Source organism: Podarcis melisellensis (genome assembly GCF_964234715.1).
Source record: "Podarcis melisellensis genome assembly, chromosome: 14".
Classification (NCBI taxonomy): Eukaryota; Metazoa; Chordata; class Lepidosauria; order Squamata; family Lacertidae; genus Podarcis; species Podarcis melisellensis.
The window spans coordinates 13,239,033-13,258,831 of NC_138546.1; the positions used below are offsets into that span (position 1 = coordinate 13,239,033).

The following is a 19,799-nucleotide window of genomic DNA, read 5'->3' on the forward strand; positions in this document are numbered from 1 at the left end:
CAACAATGTCCGGACATCATAGGCACATCAGCAAAGGTGGTTACTGTATTGACCATGTGCTGCAATGCTGCAAACTGCTTATAAGAGTTTGGGGAGTGGTTGGTTAAAATTTCGTTCTTTAAAACTAAAGCTTTAGTTTTCAATTGGAGCTCAACTGAAATACGGTGACTCCTGAGTGCTTTAAAGCTGAGTCCATGAGTTTTTTATTTATATATTTCCCTCCTTATTAAAATAAGTTGTTCACAGGCCTAGAGGTTCAGAACAAGGGTGTCTTTTGTATTGATTTTGGGGGATTACATGAACCAGCAGGGAGCAGTCCTTGATATTTGACTCTGGTCCAGATGAGTCCTTATTAGTAATGCCAGATTTTCTTTTATTAATAGGTTCTGAAACTGAGAAAGCGCAATTTATAGGGAATAATATATATCTTTTTGTCTTCCTTTCAGCCTGGCTATCTGTCGCCCTGTGTTCTTGGGTATCGTCGCTTTTCCTTTTACGGCTAAGTATGAAGCATCCATTTAATCTGCTCTTGTTCTTAGTCAGTCTCAGATGTTCCACCTTTGCACAGACGATGAGGCTGGTGAACGGTAAGGAGACAAATGTCCTGTTTTAACGAGATACTTTTTGCTGTTGTGATTGAACCTGGCAATTGAACCTTGGACCTTCTGCACAGAAAGCATGTGCTCTACTGCTAAGCTAAAGCCATTTCCCTTTTTTATTCTATTTCACTAGCTACAGTACAGTGTTCAGACTGCCACCCAAATGCCACCTGTGAGAAGAATGGAGATCTCCGCCAATGCATCTGTCAAGATGGGTTCACTGGAGACGGGGCCACTTGCTCCGACGTGGACGAGTGTTCCAGCCGCGGTCTAAATCATTGCCATTCCTTAGCAACCTGTATTAACACCCACGGCAACTATTCCTGCTCCTGTCCTGAGGGTTACAGTGGAGATGGCTTCCATTGCAAACCTGCTGGCTTTGCTGAAGAATGTGTGGGACTCAACGGATCCCGTTCCTGCTCCGATCCGTGTTCGAGTCACACGGTTCTAGATCAGCCCTGGCGAAGCACCTCCTACGGGGATGGAAATAACTGTGACAGTGATAAAAAAGGGTGGTATCGATTTGTAGGCAGTGGAGGAGAGCGCATGCCAGAATCTTGCGTGCCAATCAATAGGTGTAACACTGATGCACCCATGTGGCTAAATGGATTGCACCCCACCCGTAATGATGAAATAGTAACCCGTACCGCCTGCGCCGACTGGAGTGGTAACTGTTGTCACTGGTCTATCCCTGTACAGATTAAAGCTTGCGTAGGTGGTTATTACGTCTACCAGTTTCAAGGGACACCAGCTTGTTCCTTGACTTATTGCACAGGTATGTTGCTTGGAATTGTTTTGGAGAAAAGTTTTGCATTGGGAAAAGAGCGATCTATTTTTTAATTTATTGCATTTGCATTACCTGTGAATCACGATCCACTTTGTGTTTCATCAATGCAATCTTCCAGATCCTGCGTACGTAGGGAGCCCATGCCATGGATGCAATGCAGAAGAAGAGTGCAAGCTGATCAATGGGAAATGGGGCTGCTCCTGCAATTCTGGTAGGTGCATTGAGGGTGTCAGGGCTGGGAAAGACCAAGACGAAAGAGCATGGAGCGAGAAAGGAGGAATGAGTGATACTACCCTAGGACAGTCGTAACATCACCCACTGGCATGCAAGGGCTCATTTACAGTGAGGGGGGAAAGTATTTGATCCCCTGCTAAATTTGCCCATTTGCCCTCTGACGAAGAAATGACCAGTCCATAATTTTAATGGTAGGTTTATTGTAGCTGTGAGAGACAGAATAACAACAGGAAAAAACCCCAGAAACCCAGAAGACCTAAGTCACAGATTGATGTGCATTATAATGAGTGAAATAAGTATTTGATCCCTTTCCAAAAGATGACTTAGTACTTGGTGGCAAAACCCTTGTTGGCAATTACAGAGGTCAGATGTTTCTTGTAGGTGGCCACCAGGTTTGCACACATCTCAGGAGGTATTTTGTCCCACTTCTCTTTGCAGATCCTCTCCGAGTCAGTAAGATTTTGAGGCTGATGTGCAGCTACTCGAACCTTCAGCTCCCTCCACAGATTTTTGATGGGATTAAGGTCTGGAGACTGGCTAGGCCACTCCAGGACCTTAATGTGCTTCTTCTTGAGCCACTCCTTTGTTGCCTTGGCCCAGTGTTTTGGGTCACTGATTGCTTCTCTCGACAGGTGTCTTTTGTACAGGTACTGTAACGAGCTGGGATTACAGGTAAGACCTCTCCCTTACAGCAGGTGCTTCTAATCTCAGCTCGTTACATACAGTGAAGATACCAGGTAGCCTGACATTTGGCTGGTTGATAGGGGATCAAATACTTATTTCACTCATTATAAATTATGGATCGGTCATTTCTTCGTCAGAGGGCAAACGGGCAAATTTAGCAGGGGATCAAATACTTCCCCCCCCTCACTATATACAGATCAGGGGTACCAAACGTTATCTATTATTCTTAGAATTTATTAAATCTGTATACCGCTCTTCACCCGAAGATCACAGGGTGGTTCACAACATAAAGATACAAAATGAGAACACAAAATACATAATAAAACAAAAACAAATCAGTAACCCCCCCCCCATTTAAAAGGCCATAGCATGTTCAATCAGCCAAAGGCCTGGGTATAAAGAAATGTTTTTGCCTGCCACCTAAAGGTATGCAAAGAAGGCACCAGGCAAGCCTCTCAGATGCCATCTAGATGTCATGGACTACAATGTCCACTATCCCTAGCCGGCATGGCAAATAGCCAGGGACAATAGGAGAGGTAATCCAAACATCTGAAGAACATCACAGTGGCTGCCCCAAATCCAGATTTTCCATCTTTTAAACCAAGGGTGGGAAACATATTACTATCCAAATGTTGTTAGACTACAGTTCCCATCTTCCCTGACTATTGGCCATGCTGCCTGGAGATGATGGGAGTTGAAGTCTGATCTAACAGCATCTGGGAGGCTGCAGGTTTCCCATCCCTGTTTTAATTGAAAATTCAAATGGCACATGCAAACGAGCCATCGCAGATTAATCCCCAGAGGCAGAAAATTCATAATATTGTTGGGAGTAAAGCAACCTGCAATTGTAAAGCAACAAAGCTATCCGAACAAGTAGGGTGTGATAGGCAACCTTTTCTTCCCTCACAGTCCTTCTTAAATAACTACCTGTAGATTGTTTATTTTCTTAGGCTTTTCTTCCTTCCTCCTCAATCTCCAGTTAGTATCAGACCTCCCTTCATTTTGTTAACCTCATGACCCCCAGGATGGCTTGTGCTCAGAATGGCTTTATTTGCCAGGAGTAATAAACTGTCCATTGCTTGAGTCTTTTGACAGTCAATCTTATCAGACTATTTCTTTATGCAACTCTGCTTCAGCAAACTCCCACGATTTCTTGATGTCAATCAAAGCACCACTGTTTTCAAAGGAGACACTGCAAGAGGTTTATCAGCTAGCCAGAATGAACTCTGAGCCCCGCAGAATTATAACACTTACAGTTTAGTGTAAAAACAAAACAAAAAAAACACCTCTGTATTTGCTGTGCTACTTATTCCACACACAGCACTCCTGCAGCTAGGAATGTAAAATAATAATTACAACAGATTGTTGGTTCAATATATGAACTGCTTGGAGGTTTTGAAATGGGGGAAATAATCTAGCAGTAAAAGAATGTACTGAGTAAATATTAACAGCTGCTCCCACTACAACTACTATTTGTTCTTGTTCTTAAGATGCTTCAAACATGGAGCCACAACTGGAGTGTGGTGCAAATGAAATCAAGGTCTCCATGGCAAAGTGCACCCTCAATAGCTTCCAGAATTTAACCATGCATCTGAGAGACAACCGATGTGCTGGTTTTGTAGAGCAGGGGAACAGAACAGTGGTCTCTGTGGTGACACCCACCCAAGCTGGTCAGTGTGGAACGCTATTGACGGTAGGTTCTCTATTCAGTGGGAAAGCCTCACCAGGAAGGATTTTCTGGATCCTTTCCTGTAGATGGTTCTCATATCTGCAAATACTTAAGGCAGGAGATGATTGGCTACATTGTCTCATCATGAAGTCAATTTAGAGCAGGCTTCCTCAACCTCAGGCCTCCAGATGCTTTGAGACTACAATTCCCATCATCCCTGACCACTGGTCCTGCTAGCTAGGGATCATGGGAGTTGTAGGCCAAAAACATTTGGAGGGCCGAGGATCACCATTCCGGTTACAGGACCCCTGATTGGCTATAGGTTGTGAGCCCCACAGTGCTCTTGGGATCAGTTGTAGATTGGCAGGCTCTGTTGCAGAAGGAAGAAGAAATGGGCCAGACTGAAACTGGGTCAGAGGAAGTGGGCTTTCCCCTTTACACCTTGACCTCAGCCACTTCCTAAGCAGCAGCAGGGACACTGGTCTCTCCCTCCCCTTGACCTGCTTGTGGAGCCTCAGTGGAAGTTGGGGAGGGCTCTGGGCACAAGGGGAGGTAGAAGAGGAGTCAGCAGTAACTGAACAGAAGCTCAAGCAGGAGGGTGCAGTCTTGTCTCCTAGAACCAGGCACCTCAGCATATGGGAGCAGAAAAACCTACCCATATCCAACCCCGACATTCCCACAAGGCAAGCAAGTCTGGTGAGGGAGCAGGGTGTGTCTTGTCTTTAGAAGCTTGGCATGCATAGCAACTTGTTGGGACATCTTGGTTGCTTCCATCCAGTTCTGAACTCCTTGCCCTGCTCTTCTGAACCCCTGTACTTTCCTGAGTCTTGTGTCTGCTGCTGAGCCTGTACTTGCTCAAATAAAGAACTCTTTCTTATTTCAAATGAAGTAAGTGTGTTTTGGGGAGGGAGCCAAGACACAAGACTCTTGTGGTCAGGAGGGAGATACTTCTAAAAGCAATGGTGCCAAAGCAGCCACAGGAGACAAAGAGGGAGCATCTATGAAACTGGGGAGTAAGGGGGCTAGGAGAGCCGTTTCCATTTCCTTGAAAGCAGCTTCCCTCTCTCTTTCACAGTAGAAATGTGCACTTGGAAATAATAGCCAGGGATACATGTAACTGTGCTGAAGTCAGGAGACGGGCTGCTTTAATTCTTTTTATTTCCCCTTTCAGAAAAATGAAACCCATGCTACTTATAGCAACACACTCTATCTGGCTGATGGGACTGTCATTAGAGAGAACGAAATCAAAATTAATTTCCAGTGTTCCTACCCATTGGATATGAAAACCAGCCTCAGAACGGCCATCCAGCCCATTGTCAGGTACGGCATTACTTATTAAGAGGAAAGCTGTTCATCTTGCCTAATGATACTTTCATTTCTATTTAGGGTTCCAACCACTGGGGAGTAATGTGAGGGAGCAGGGGTTGGATATGGGTTCTTCTTCTTCAGCTCAAGGTCCACTTTCACTTCTGGGCAATCTTCCAGGGGCCACATGCCAGTGGTAGGCAAGGGCCAGTGGCAACTTGGACAAAGCAATGAATGTAAATTTTACCTTTGTACTGTAAGCTAGTTCAGTGGTGGCTGATGCCCGTCAAGACTGGCAGAGCAGAATGCAGAGAGCCCAGAGAGCAGGCAGAGCCTGAGGCAATTGCAGACAGAGCAAACTAATTGTAGTTTTGTTCTCATCCTCCTCCCTGTTAAGTTCTGCAAGGGCATCACTGTCAAGGTGGGAGTTGGTTTAAAAAAGGTAAAAGGTAAAGGACCCCTGGACGGTTAAGTCCCGTCAAAGGCGACTATGGGGTTGTGGTGCTCATCTCGCTTTCAGGCCAAGGGAGATGGCGTTTGTCCACAGACAGCTTTCCGGGTCATGTGGCCAACATGACTAAACCACTTCTGGCACAATAGAACACCGTAATGGAAACCAGAGCACATGGAAACGCTGTTTACCTTCCCGCCACAGTGGTACCTATTTATCTACTTGCAGTGGCATGCTTTCGAACTGCTAGGTTGGCAGGAGCTGGGTCAGATCAATGGGAGCTCACCCTGTTGTGTGGATTTGAACCGCCAACCTTCTTAACGGCAAGCCCAAGAGACTCAGTAGTTTAGACCATTGAATACTCACAAGGTGTCCATGAAGCTAACTCTTATTCAAAGAAACAGAGCAGTTCAGGCCTAGTGAGCACAGCATCACTTCCCAGTAGGTCTTGTCCCAATGAGGCAGTTGCGAGGACTGAAGGTTGCTGCTTTCCCACAGCTCTTTAAATCTCCTCCTCCCCTGAGTCCTTCCCCAGCAACCTGAGACTTATTTGCCTTGTCTGTCTTTGCTCCATCCTCTTCATACCTCTTCTGGTTCTCCACAGTGGGAGGTAGCAATGCTTCTGAATACTAGCTACTGGAAGCATGGTCCTGCAACCCTGTGTGGGTTTCCCTCAGACATCTGGCTGGCCACTGTGAGAACAGGATGCTGGACTAGATGGGCCAACAGCATCTTCTTATGCTCATAATCCCCACATCTGAATACACTCTTACTTCCTTTTTTTCACCTTCCAGTTCAACCAACATCAGCATTGAAGGAGCAGGTCAGTTTATAATTAAGATGGCTCTCTACAGAGACCAAAACTACACCTCGCCCTATGAGGGAGCAATGGCCGTGTTGCCAACTCAGACATGGCTCTATGTTGGTGTCATGGTCACCAATGGGGACGTGAGCAACTTTGTCTTGCTGATGGACAATTGCTTTGCAACGCCCACAGAAGACACCGCTGACCCTCTGAAATATTTCATCATTCAAAACAGGTACAGTAAGGGGGGTGTGTGGATTTGATCAAGGGACTGTCCTTTTCCATTCATGGTTTCAGGATCGGGTTCCGGGGTGTGGGAAATGAAGCCTAGAGTGGAAGGAGCATCCGGATTGGGATCAGGGATACAAGGGCAGACTGCAACCTAGCTGAAAATATGTGGCTGGTTAGTACCTGTCTGGGAAGCTCCAGAATGCTCTTGTAAATTCAATGGAAGAAAAGTGACGCACGGAAATTAATTTTAAGAAGCAAGACTAGGAAGATACTGGGGAAAGAGGCAATGGGATATGCCCACTGTGTCTAATTTCCCCCTCTGCATCAAACAGAATTCTGGCTGTCTCTGTGTTATGGGGTTATTGGAAACATCTGGCGAGCCATTTTGGAGACAGATGCTGGACACATTCCCTTCTGGGCAGCCTTCTGGGGCCCCCTGGGTGGGACAGAGGCAAAAGTGGGTGGAGCAGCAGATGCAAATTTTACCTTTGTGCATTGAGCTAGTGTTTACACACATGCACCTCATCCCTCTCTATGCTCCACCTGGGCATTATCAAGAGTCATGATTGGCGTTCAGGGACACAGTCCAGCCAGGCAAAACACTCAAGGAGGGTGTGAAGCAGGGCTGGTAAGGAGGTGTGGCCAGTGAAGAGGGGGTGTGGCTAGGGAGAGTTCTGAGGGGCAGAAGGAGAGGCCTGATGGGTTACATGCCGCCTCCCGGCCTAAGGTTCCCCATCCCTGTTCTAGATGGACTGGTGGGGCTCGTCTTACGTAACATTCTTGCTGGTTTTGCAGCTGCCCAAACAGACGGGATGCCAGTATAACAGTCCCAGAAAATGGAGTCTCGGCTCAAGGACGGTTTTCCCTCCAAGTGTTCAAGTTCGTTGGGAATCATAACCTCGTTTATCTCCACTGCGAAGTCCGCCTCTGCGACCCTAGCGCTGGACCATGCAGACCGGTGAGCCTGATGCTCATCAGTATGAATTGTAGCTTAGTGGGTTCCAATGTACTCTGATACTAATGGATGGTCCATTTCATCCCTTCCTGAGAAACCAAATCACATTTCTCTCCTGTAGCGCTGCGCAGGAATTGAAAGTCGCCAGGCTGCTGCTGCTGTCGCAAAGGGCTATTTGTTGGATGTGGGTCCCATTGCCCGCCAAGGTAAAGACACGTACGTGTGTGTGTGTGTGTGTGTGTGTGTTTCAAATACAATAACAAGGGCAAAAGTGCTGAACCTGTATCTAGGCTGGAGATTTCAGCTTGAAGGTGAATCGCTGGATGCTTCTTCTTACAAGGAAAGTCCCTGGATGTAAGAAAGAAACATATTGGGGAGAATGCTAGGTTCATGCATAGGAATGTTCAGCACATTTCATTAGGGGGTACACCCAAGGATCTTTTAATAATAATAATAATAATAATAATAATAATAATAATTTATTATTTATACCCCACCCATCTGGCTGGGTTTCCCCAGCCACTCTGGGTGGCTTCCAAAAGAATATTAAAATACTGTGATACATCAAACATTAAAAGCTTCCCTAAACAGGGAATGCATTTTTAAATGCATTTGTTTGTTTCAATGAAGGAAGAAGGGGGCAGGATGACAAAAAGCTAACCAAAACAACCAAACAGAAGATTTTTCCTGCAGAGAAATAGACCCATGCCAAGCTGACCAGAGGCAGGGCAGATCTGGAGGACCAAGGGCAGGATAGTTCCTCCTCCTTCTCCTTGCTTGTGTGCCACAGAAGCAGCCCCTCACCTTCACAGATCTTGCTGCACAACAGGTGGTGAGCAGAACTCAGATGGAGACAGAGCCATGAGACAGAGACAGCTGCAGGTGCAGGCAGAATAAAAAGTCTGGAGTGGATCAGCAGCTTCTGCCTGGGCTATACTTCTGCCAATCCATTCCAGCCTTTTTCTTCTGCCTGCATTTCTTTCTGTCTGCTTCCATTGATCCCCAGTTTTTTAAACACTGGGTTTGCTTGAGTATACCAGGGACTCTCATTACACATGCCTATGGGCTGGTGTCTGTTGTTGTTGTTTAGTCGTGTCCGCCTCTTCGTGACCCCATGGACCAGAGCACGCCAGGCGCTCCTGTCTTCCACTGCCTCCCACAGTTTGGTCAAACTCATGCTGGTAGCTTTGAGAACACTATCCAACCATCTCGTCCTGTGTCGTCCCCTTCTCCTTGTGCCCTCACTCTTTCCCAACATCAGGGTCTTTTCCAGGGAGTCTTCTCTTCTCATGAGGTGGCCAAAGTATTGGAGCCTCAGCTTCACGATCTGTCCTTCCAGTGAGCACTAAGGGCTGATTTCCTTCAGAATTGATAGGTTTGATCTTCTTGCAGTCCATGGGACTCTCAAGAGTCTCCTCCAGCACCATAATTTAAAAGCATCAATTCTTCGGCGATCAGCAATTCTGGATCTTATAGCTTTGTTGCCCAGGCATTTGCCTAATCCTCTTCAAAGCCATCCAGATTAGTGGCCATCCCAGATTAGTGTTCCAGCTCTCACTTCCATACATCACTACTGGGAAAACCATAGCTTTAACTAGTCTACCTGTCCCTAAAAGAGAAGGAAAGCAATCTTAAATGGAGGGAGTAATCCGCAAACAGCCGAGTGGGACTAAGGATGCTCAGTGGATGTGGAATGCTGAGTGAATGATGGAAGAAATGAGAGTGAGGGAATAGAATAGATTAGTTGGAATGCTGAATAGCAGCACTTCGCTGGTCCTGTTATAGTTGTCATGACGCCTATCCTCCAATAAGTTCAGGGCAGCATTCAAGATCCTCTCTCTTTATTCTCACAACCACCCTGTGAGGTTGGTTAGGTTAAGAGAACGAAAGGGAGATAATGGCCAGTATCACACTGGAAATTTTGCAGCTGCTACAATCCAGCTCCCACTGAAACCTACCTACATTACTCAACTTACCATCTGCTGTGACTGCAACAAACATAATTATGTCATTAACACTGACACATTTCAGTGGAACAATGCAGAAAACAATGTAATCATTTCCCCCATAAATGTATTAAAATTTTGTAAAATATACAAACAAAATATAAAACAAACATAGTACACTAACCAAAACAGAAATTAAACTGGGTGTCTGTCCATAAACTCCAGCATTATAATGGGAACAAAATTGACGATAATTTCACACATTCACATTAAAAATTAACAGCACTTTGTAAGCCTCATGCATGGGAATAATATCCAACCATATAGATTTTTTAGAGGGGAGGCAGAAGAATCTGACCTTGTTGTTGGATCACACAATTTACGAGAAGGTACTATGTACCATCAAATGAACTTTTCCAAATGTTGGTGTTTCTCCTCCATTAACTTTTCTGCTACAGCTAACCCCCAAATTCTGGTCCGCCAGCCTTTGAAAGAAAGGTCTGTATGGTTTATCAAATGATGTGCAATTTCTAAAGGCAATTACTTATGTAATGTTCACAGCCAAACAAAAGAAAGAAAGGCACTGATACCACTCATTTTTGCTGGCATGATTTCTGTCCCTGACCTCAGCAAACGCATGAATTGTGGCAATTTCCATTCCAATTTCCATTTTGCAAGGAATTCTCCAACATCCTCATTCACAGCTAGGCAGAAAAAGAATCTCTATCTGCCAGTTTACAGTCCAACACTCCACCCAATGCACCACACTGATGAGCCCAGGAGCCTCGCTTACCCTGCTGTCAAATAGGTCCCTCCTGCGGCTTCAGTAAGCAGAATTTTTTAGTATGCAGCATGCATTCTTTCTATTACTTTTAGTGGTAAAACCAGAAAAGTCTAGTTAATAACCCAGAGTGGCAGGAACAATGGAAAGGATGATAACAGAGAGGAATAATTTCATCAGGCAAACAAAGGAAGTGAACTGCATTCGGGTCTGTCTTATGGACAGAAATAAATGGCTCCATAAAACGGGTGTTTGTACAAAATGTACAGTGATCCTTACCAACTGTTTTGTTTTACTTATTTACTTGTTTTTATCCAGTGAACTGCCCTTAGATCTTATGATGAAGGGCGGTATATAAAGCTAATAAAAAATAAAATAAAATAAAATACCCTTTTCTGCCACCTGGTACAGGTTTTGAACATCTTGCTGGGGATGCTGCACCTCAAGGTAAGCTCTTTTTTTGTTTGTTACCTGAAGGGTGGGTGGGTTCCCATTAAATAAATAAAAAAGCAAACTTGAAATTATTATCTGGATGCAATGTTCTGGCTTCAAAAAATCCCAGGTAAGGGTAGGCATGCATAATGATAACTTGGACACATTTTGTAGCATTTCTCAAATGCAATCAGTGGCGTAGCGTGGGGTGTCAGCACCCGGGGCAAGGCAAGTAATTTGCACCCCCCAACCCGTGGATTTGCGCCCCCTAACCCTAACCTCCAGATGTTGTGCCCAGTGCGGCCGGGGCCCCCTGCACCCCCCACGCTACGCCACTGAATGCAATAGATATGTTTTGCCTCCTGTGTCTTACAAATGAAACACGAGCAAATTTGGTACCAGACCCAAATTGTGTTTTACATAAGACTCATTGGTCCGTAAGGTCATGTATCTTACAAGGGAAAGGTGAATTTAAACTAGATGACCTTTTGGATCCCTTCCAACTCTACAGTTCTACGATTCTATGAAATAAATCTCTGAAATCATTTTCACCTGCAAACTTTGAATATGAGAGTATTCTTCCTCAACAGGTTTACAAGGAGCGTGGGTGACCGTGCTGATGTCTGCTGTTCTAGTCTCCTCCATCCATACATTTGCTTAACAGCCAACGAGAGAAAACCTTGCTGCAGTAAGGTGGTGAAGAATTCAGTCGAACAGAGAGAGGAAAATGTAATGGGCTATCTGCGTGCTGATTTTCTTTTACTGTGGTGGAGGGGATGGAAATCTAGATCAATTTAATGTGCTCTTCTTAGATGAATTTATTATATGAGTGATCCAGTCTTCCTGGTGCACTCCTTCCTAGTCAGCCCAAGGCCACAGATGATGCTCTCCATGAATGTGCTTCTGATACCCAACCCCATTATTTCAACTTTGGAACATCTTATTTGTGCTTACTGCTGCATGTAGCTCTCTCCACTAATTGAACGCACCGTTGGCGTCCAAGATGTGCGTACGTAGAAACTAGCCTACTGTACAAAACTAGCCCAATGTCACATCAGCCATGATCATTGCTGGCAAGTGGCTCCCAGAAGTTTGCAGGGTGGCCCATGGACTTAAAAGAAAGGTTCCGTGCTCCTGCCCTGGAGCAACGTTGTCATTGTGGGAATTAAAACAGTGCCTTATTAGATCCCAGACTTAACTGCCTAATACAGGAGACTCAGTATTAGTGTTTGTGTAACTTTGGGCCCCACCAAGGCCCTGGGACCCCAGAAACTGCCTGTGGATGCCTCACTCTGGTGCCAGACCTCCTTCCTTCTCACATTGTCTGTTCATGGGGGAAGACTTCTTCCAGCGTATATCTCCAGCGCTCAAACACTTGCACTAGCTTCCCTTACACTAACAGGCTAGGGTCAAGGCAGTAGCGTAGCATGGAGGGGGGCACAGGGGTAGTTGCCCTGGGTGCAAAATTGTTAGGGGCACAAAATTCCAACACCCAGTGCTGCCTCAATACAGCTGTGCACTTCCATCACTGGGCTCCATTGAAAACAGCTTCTACATGCAAAACAGGAAGTGACCTCTCCAGACAACAGAATGACTCTTCTTTTCTTATCTCTGTGGCTGCGATCTCCTGGGTGATGCAGATGCCATTAGGCAGTTGAATGTGCATGCATACTCCCTCACACCCATCCCCTCGCATAGCCCCGGGCACTGACAACCCACGCTATGCCACTGGTTCCAAAGTCCAGGATGCCTGAAGACTGAGGTCTTTGTAGGGAGTCACTGTTAGTGATTCCCCAAGGCTCTGATGAATGCCTTGTACCTATCAGATCTGTGCATTCAGTATTGAGGGCCCTGTTTTATAGAACTCCCTTCCAGCGGAGGGCAAGACAAGTCCCTCCTACCTGTTGAACTTCCGCCACCTACTGAATACTTTGCATGTATTTAAACTGAATTCTGATGTTATCGTTTTAACCCATTTTAATTTTCATTGTGTTCTTCATACATCAGTTAGAGACAACTGCTGTTAAATGGTATACAGACTGTCTAAATAAATATTTACAGAAATAAAAATTACTTTCCCCACAACATGCATATCAAGTCTGATTTTGGTGGTTACAGGGGGCTGAGTCCACTGCGGAGAGGCAGAAATATTGCCAGGAATTATATGTAAATAGCGTTAGGTGACTCAGGTCCATAGTTAAAGATATTAACTGCTGATTAATCATCATCAAGACTGCTGGTTCATCTTTCTCAGGCAAAGAACTCTCCAGGCATCTCAGCTGAGCTCCCCTTGGTTAGCTGTTATACTGTAAGCATTAGATGAATGTTAATGAAGCTTCTTTTTTAAAAAAGAAGAATACTTCATTGAGATGCAGGTGGGCCTTGAATATCTTCTGGAATAAATGTTGTTTGCTTGTCAAGACTAACACAGGTAGAATCCCAATTAGTCAGGAAAGGCAATGGAATGTTGTGTGTTCAAACACTCCTGACAAAGCAATATGCCTTTATTAAGTGGTGGCTGTGAAATCTGCCAGAAGCTGAGCCTAGCATTTGATTTTTATTTCATTTCATTGCCCATTCCATATTCTAAACAGGTGCCAGCACTAATTTCATGAAGTGCAATAAACAATTGCGCTTGCAAACTTGGCTCACAGATGCTCCTTGCTCATAAATGAAGCCTACAAAGAACTACAGAAGCTCTCCCTGCTCCCACTGGGGCCTAGTGATGGGGGAGGAACTCAATTTGATTAGGATTTTAATGCAAATCTACCTAATTTTCAGTTTCTGAAACAATCTGCGAATGGAAGCACAGCTCTCTTTTGAAATTTGCACTTTTGAAATTTTGTGGTGCAGTTCTTCAACCAAACAAGATGTATAAAAATGTGGCCATCCAGAGAAAGTGTGCATAAGATACATATATTAATGGAAATGATATATGAAATGCATTATATTGGGGTAAAATGTGCATACTAGAGGAAATAAGCACTAAGGTGCTATGAATTTTCACGAGGGCTTTAAAAACAACACCTGATGCAGAAAGTAGGGAAATGAATTTAAGGGGGGCAGGGTGGAATGAGAAACTGAGAAGAACTAAAATGGACAGAATTTTCTATCCTGGCTAGAACCATACCAATTGATCTACAGTCTTGTTTCATGAGGCCTTTTACCTGAATCTTAAAGAGAGAGACCTTTCCCCAGCAAAAAAAAATTGCCCAAATGTACCACTGTTCCTGTAGGATAAGACAATGAATAACAACATGTCACAGGCCACGGTCACAGAATGCATTCAAAGCACTATGCTGCCATTCTAAACAGTTGTGATTTCCCCCCAAGGAATTCTGGGAGCTGTAGTTTGTTAAGAGTGGCGAGAGTTGCCAGGAGACCCCTTTTCCCTCTCACAGAGCTACAATCCCCAGAGGTCCTGGGAAGAGGAATCGGCTGGTAAACTACTCTGAGAATTGTAGCTCTGTGCTGGGAATCGAGGTCTCTTAACAAATCTCCACTTCAGCTCTCCACATTTTCACATCAGTTCATGCTTGTATTATTATTATTTTTCAAATCCTCCTGAAAATTCATCAGCATTTTAGTGTGATTTTCTCCTTACACACCTAATTTTGATGAATAGATGCATTTCTGCAAAGCAATCCCTCCCCCAATACAATGTATTTTTCTATGTTATTTTCACCAGCTTATGTTGTCTATATGAACACGTTACCCAGCGCTGGCCCATCCATGAGGCAAGATGAGGTCACTGCCTCAGGAGGCAGGATACACAGGGGCAGCAGATCCAGCTTCCATGGAGTGCCTCACCCTCTGCTGTTGCCATGATGGCTGTGGCAAGCTTCTTGCCATGCTGCAATACTGCCTCCACAGTAAGGTAAAGGTAAAGGGACCCCTGACCATTAGGTCCAGTCATGACCAGCTCTGGGGTTGGGGCGCTCATCTCGCTTTATTGGCCGAGGGAGCCGGCGTACAGCTTCCGGGTCATGTGGCCAGCATGATTTCTGGTGAACCAGAGCAGCACACGGAAACGCCGTTTACCTTCCCGCTGGAGTGGTACCTATTTATCTACTTGCACTTTGACGTGCTTTCGAACTGCTAGGTTGGCAGGAGCAGGGACCGAGCAACGGGAGCTCACCCTGTCGCGGGGATTTGAACCGCCGACCTTCTGATCGGCAAGTCCTAGGCTCTGTGGTTTAACCCACAGCGCCACCCGCGTCCCTTTGTCCTTCTACCCCTAGGGAGGAAATGTGGGGTCTCCTGGGGTCTGTATATGCCAGGCATGATTCAAAGGAGGCCCCTTTCCCCCAATGATGGCACTTGATTCCCAGTAAGGTTGATTTGATCCCCTCTCTTGCCACCATTGCTTGTTCCCAGTGTAAATCTTCACTCCTTCTTTTCTGGCAGGAGTGTGCCATTTTGTGGTCTGCCTCAGGTGTCAAAATGTATCGGGCTGGCCCTGACTTTATTCATGGATATGCATTTCTGTATCCATTATTTGGCTGGAGCACTGCAGAATTCAGAGTGCGAATTTTGAAAGATGGCAGTTTTCTGGTTCAGGTATTGTTTTAGAAACCACAAATTAAGTAAGGCTGTCTTTAAATGTGAGCCTGGATGAAGTTTCTCCCCTATTCCTACCAGCAGTTTTAGAACGTGCCACGCATCTACTCTGGTCTGTCAGAAGGACATCCTAAAAATTGTCTTGATGGAGGAGATGTCAACTGCTCTGTTACTGAGCTGTGGCCCTTCCCCAAATCCTTCGAAGAAATCCTTTGCAGATTTTCTGGAATTAAGAATTCATGTTTTCGATTGTGAATTGGTTCTTTTGTAAACAAACACTGCTAATTATCTTTCTTGTCTTTCTGACAATCCCAGCATCAATTAGCTATATTTAGCTAACTGCATGCAATTCTGCAAGACACACATGAAAGATGACTTAGTCATCATATTTTCTTTTTCAAGAGAATCCACCCAGCATCCCCCAAATCACATTTAAGCAGCTTAACTGGGCAAGTTTTGCTATCCCTGTAGATGGCAATTCCCTGAAACACTAGTATGTGTTTGTTTACTGTGGGGACCAATGCAATCTCCATCATATGGATGGGATCTTTCAAATCCTCTGTTTTAGAAGATACTGTGAGCCTGGATCATAATCTACATCAGGAATGGATGGATGGATCAATCTATAGGTGGATCTACACCCAGGAAAAGAACACTATGAATAAGTCAGAAATTAAATCGTTATAACGAAAGAAAAAACCGCTATGTAAAAATCATAGAATAGAAATTTTTTTTGCTCTCCGGTGCCACCTGGTGTTGCATGTTTATAAATCATTCAAAGCGTTGTTTTTTTGACTAATGTAGCTGAGTCCTATTTGGGAAGGCACTGGAAATACCAACAAATGGATTTGGTTAGAGCAGAACGTTATCAGAAAATTGTTGGAATGCAAGTATTATATGGTTTCTAGCAAGCAAAGGAGAAGGGGGGAGAATGTTGGAGCATAGTCAGATGGGTGGCATATAAAATTATTGTTGTTATTGTTATTGATATTGTTATTAATTTCTTAAAATTGACACATGTTGGCAGCCATAAGGAGGGAAGGAGGGAAGAGTAGGTTTATATACAGTGCTGTTTTCTTTTAAAGGAACTCACCATGAAGTTGTTACAGTAAGAGCCACGCTTTTAACATCTGGTAAAAAAAAGATGTCCGTATCCTTGAGTACCCCCAGAAAAAAAGGCTGCTGGCCACTCTGCAGATAGGAAGTTGTGTTGTTGCCAGTCCTCTTTCTGTAATTTATCTTCATGGGCCCCAAACCATGACAAGCTTCTAGTGAAATGACAGCCTCATTGCTGTGACTGAATCACTTCAGGCCGTGGCAAGAATTAATATGATTCAGAGACATCTGTTCTGGGTTGGTATCCAAGAGTGGGAGTCGATTCCTCATCCCATGTTCTCTAAGGCACCCAGTGAACAAATTCAGGTACATCATCAACTGGAAAACTTGGGGAGACAGTTGGCTGCAATCTCCCCTCTATGCTTTTAACCATAGCATCTTCACAGTTTGAGATATTTTTAGGTTCCAGATTTGTCCAGTCATGTGGCACATCTTCATCTTTTCACCATTGCACTATTGCACAATTTTATCATTTCATCATTTCACAAACAAAACTTAAAAATAGAGGAGGGGGATAGAAAAAATGTTTCTAGATATTTTTTTTTAGCAGTTTACTTCCTCATTGGAAAAAGTCTGAAAATGCTACTCTGGAATCCAGCCCGATTCCACGCTGCCCATTTTAACATGGTATGATTCTGGCACATTTTGGCACTCATCTTTTATTGGAGTGGGGCAGGATTTGTCCCTCTGGCTGCTGTTGATGGGTGAACACATTTTAATTATTCTCATGCTTTATTTTGTGTTTTCCATTTTATATGCTTGATAAGTTGATCTGTACTTTAACATTTTGTAAGTGCCATGGAGACATTGTGTGGAAGAAGAAAAGAAGCTATGAAGAGCTCTATTAATATTAAATAAATAATTCAAAGCTTCCCCTTTTCATCTTCTAGGGCTGGAGGAGAAATTAAATTCAGTCCCTATTGAAAGGCTAACACGGACATTCTGCAACAATATGAGAACACAAACACAGTCATCCTTTGAAATTTGCACTTGTTTGAATTTTGCAGTGCAGCTCTCCAGCCTAGTAAACTGTGCAAACACACATGGACCAAAGGAAATTGTACATATAAATGCATATGTTCATGAAAATAAAATACAATGGTACCTCGGGTTAAGTACTTAATTCGTTCCGGAGGTCCGTACTGAACGTGAAACTGTTCTTAACCTGAAGCACCACTTTAGCTAATGGGGCCTCCTGCTGCTGCCGCACCGCCAGAGCACGGTTTCTGTTATCCTGAAGCAAAGTTCTTAACCTGAAGCACTATTTATGGGTTAGCAGAGTCTGTAACCTGAAGCGTATGTAACCCGAGGTACCACTGTACAGTGATGCATTCTATTTGAGGAACATTATATCTGAGGGACCATTTTCACAAAAATGGTGGAGTGATGTGTAAATGTGATGAACTGAATTTAAGGTTAGAAAAACAAGAAAAGGAGAGAAACCAAAATTGACAGTTTCACCCATTCCCTCTAATGCCCTCTGTTACAATCGACATGAGTCTTACAAGGCTTTGAGTCAGTCAGTTGATCTATTGGGGAAACATGACCGCTCTGGCACTTTCCAGGAGAATGCTGCTCTCTCCTACTACCTCAGGTGAATAAAAATGTGGTTTGACAATCCTGTTTTGTCGCCATCATCTGATAAGGAAGTCCGCTCTGCCAACCTGAGGGGACGGCAGCAAAATTACCTCGGGAAAACAGATAGCATCGCTAATAGCTTTGTTCTCGTCTCATTTGTAACCCAGATAACTCTTTCCCTCTGAGGCTAGAGCTTCCCACAGCACTGATTAAATGGGTAACAAGCCATCTCTCTCTCTCTCCCCCCTCTCTCCCCCTAAACAAATCTCTCTCTCCCCCTCCTCAAACAATACATTTCATAGACATCACTAAGGACGTCACCTCCAGGGCTAAGCAAGTCTACAATGCAGTGCACAATTACTGTCCAGGTAACAAAAATGTTGTTTTATTGCAGGGGTAGGGAGCCTTAGGCCTGGGGGCTAGATATGGCCCTATGAGCCTCACTATATGGCCACTGGTCCCATCACCTCCTGGCAAATAGAAGGGGAAGAAATGGAGGCAGTGAGAGATTTTACTTTCTTGGGTTCCATGATCACTGCAGATGGTGACAGCAGTCACGAAATTAAAAGACGTCTGCTTCTTGGGAGAAAAGCAATGACAAACCTAGACAGCATCTTAAAAAGCAGAGACATCAACTTGCCGACAAAGGTCCGTGTAGTTAAAGCTATGGTTTTCCCAGTAGTGATGTATGAAAGTGAGAGCTGGACCATAAAGAAGGCTGATCGCCAAATAATAGATGCTTTTGAATTATGGTGCTGGAGGAGACTCTTGAGAGTCCCATGGACTGCAAGAAGATCAAACCTATTCATTCTGAAGGAAATCAGCCCTGAGTGCTCACTGGAAGGACAGATCCTGAAAGCTGAGGCTCCAATACTTTGGCCACCTCATGAGAAGAGAAGACTCCCTGGAAAAGACCCTGATGTTGGGAAAAATTGAGGGCACAAGGAGAAGGGGACAACAGAGAACGAGATGGTTGGACAGTGTTCTCAAAGCTACCAACATGTGTTTGACCAAACCGCAGGAGGCAGCGGAAGACAGGAGTGCCTGGCGTGCTCTGATCCAGACACAACTATACGACTAAACAACATATAGCCCTTGAGTCTCTCCCAAGGCCATACTCCTCATCAACCCTGCTCTGTGGTCTCCTCCAGTGCATTTGCTTAACTGGTATATAGCCTTGAACTGTGGCCATGAAAATAGGGATATCCTATTCCATAATCATCATCAACAACAACCTTCCCTCTGCAGGGTTTCCTTCAGATGTCTTCTAAACGTTTGTATAGTTACTTACCTCCTTGGCTTGGGGGTCACCCTCCAACATTTCTCTGCTGAAAATAGGGACGTCCTAAGGAAAAATTGGGACATTCCGGGATCAAATCGGAAACCAGGATGGCTGGTAAATAGGGACACTTGAAGGGTCTGGGGTGTGGGTGTGGGTCTCTCTCTCTCTGTGTGTGTGTGTGTGTGTGTGTGTGTGTGTGTGTGTGTGTGTGAGAGAGAGAGAGAGAGAGAGAGAGAGAGAGAGAGAGAGAGAGAGAGAGAGAGAGAGAGAGAAGCAACCTCTGAACCTTATTCCCCTCACAGAACTACAATTCCCAGAGTGGTTTAAGAATCAATCCCTCCACTGCGAACTCTGAGAATTGTAGCTCGGGAGCCAGGAGAAATT

At 44.6% G+C, this 19,799-nt stretch overlaps 1 protein-coding gene across 1 annotated transcript; it reads left to right on the top strand.

Moving 5' to 3' along the window:
• Nucleotides 1-451: 451 nt before the first annotated feature.
• Nucleotides 452-12,964, top strand: UMOD (uromodulin). Its single transcript, XM_081888880.1, has 10 exons — nt 452-587; nt 733-1,374; nt 1,505-1,597; nt 3,795-3,997; nt 5,145-5,293; nt 6,524-6,769; nt 7,561-7,723; nt 7,842-7,926; nt 10,859-10,894; nt 11,470-12,964. The coding sequence occupies exons 1-10, from the start codon at nt 506-508 to the stop codon at nt 11,538-11,540; spliced, it is 1,770 nt and encodes a 589-aa protein (XP_081745006.1). The 5' UTR covers nt 452-505; the 3' UTR covers nt 11,541-12,964.
• Nucleotides 12,965-19,799: the final 6,835 nt, after the last annotated feature.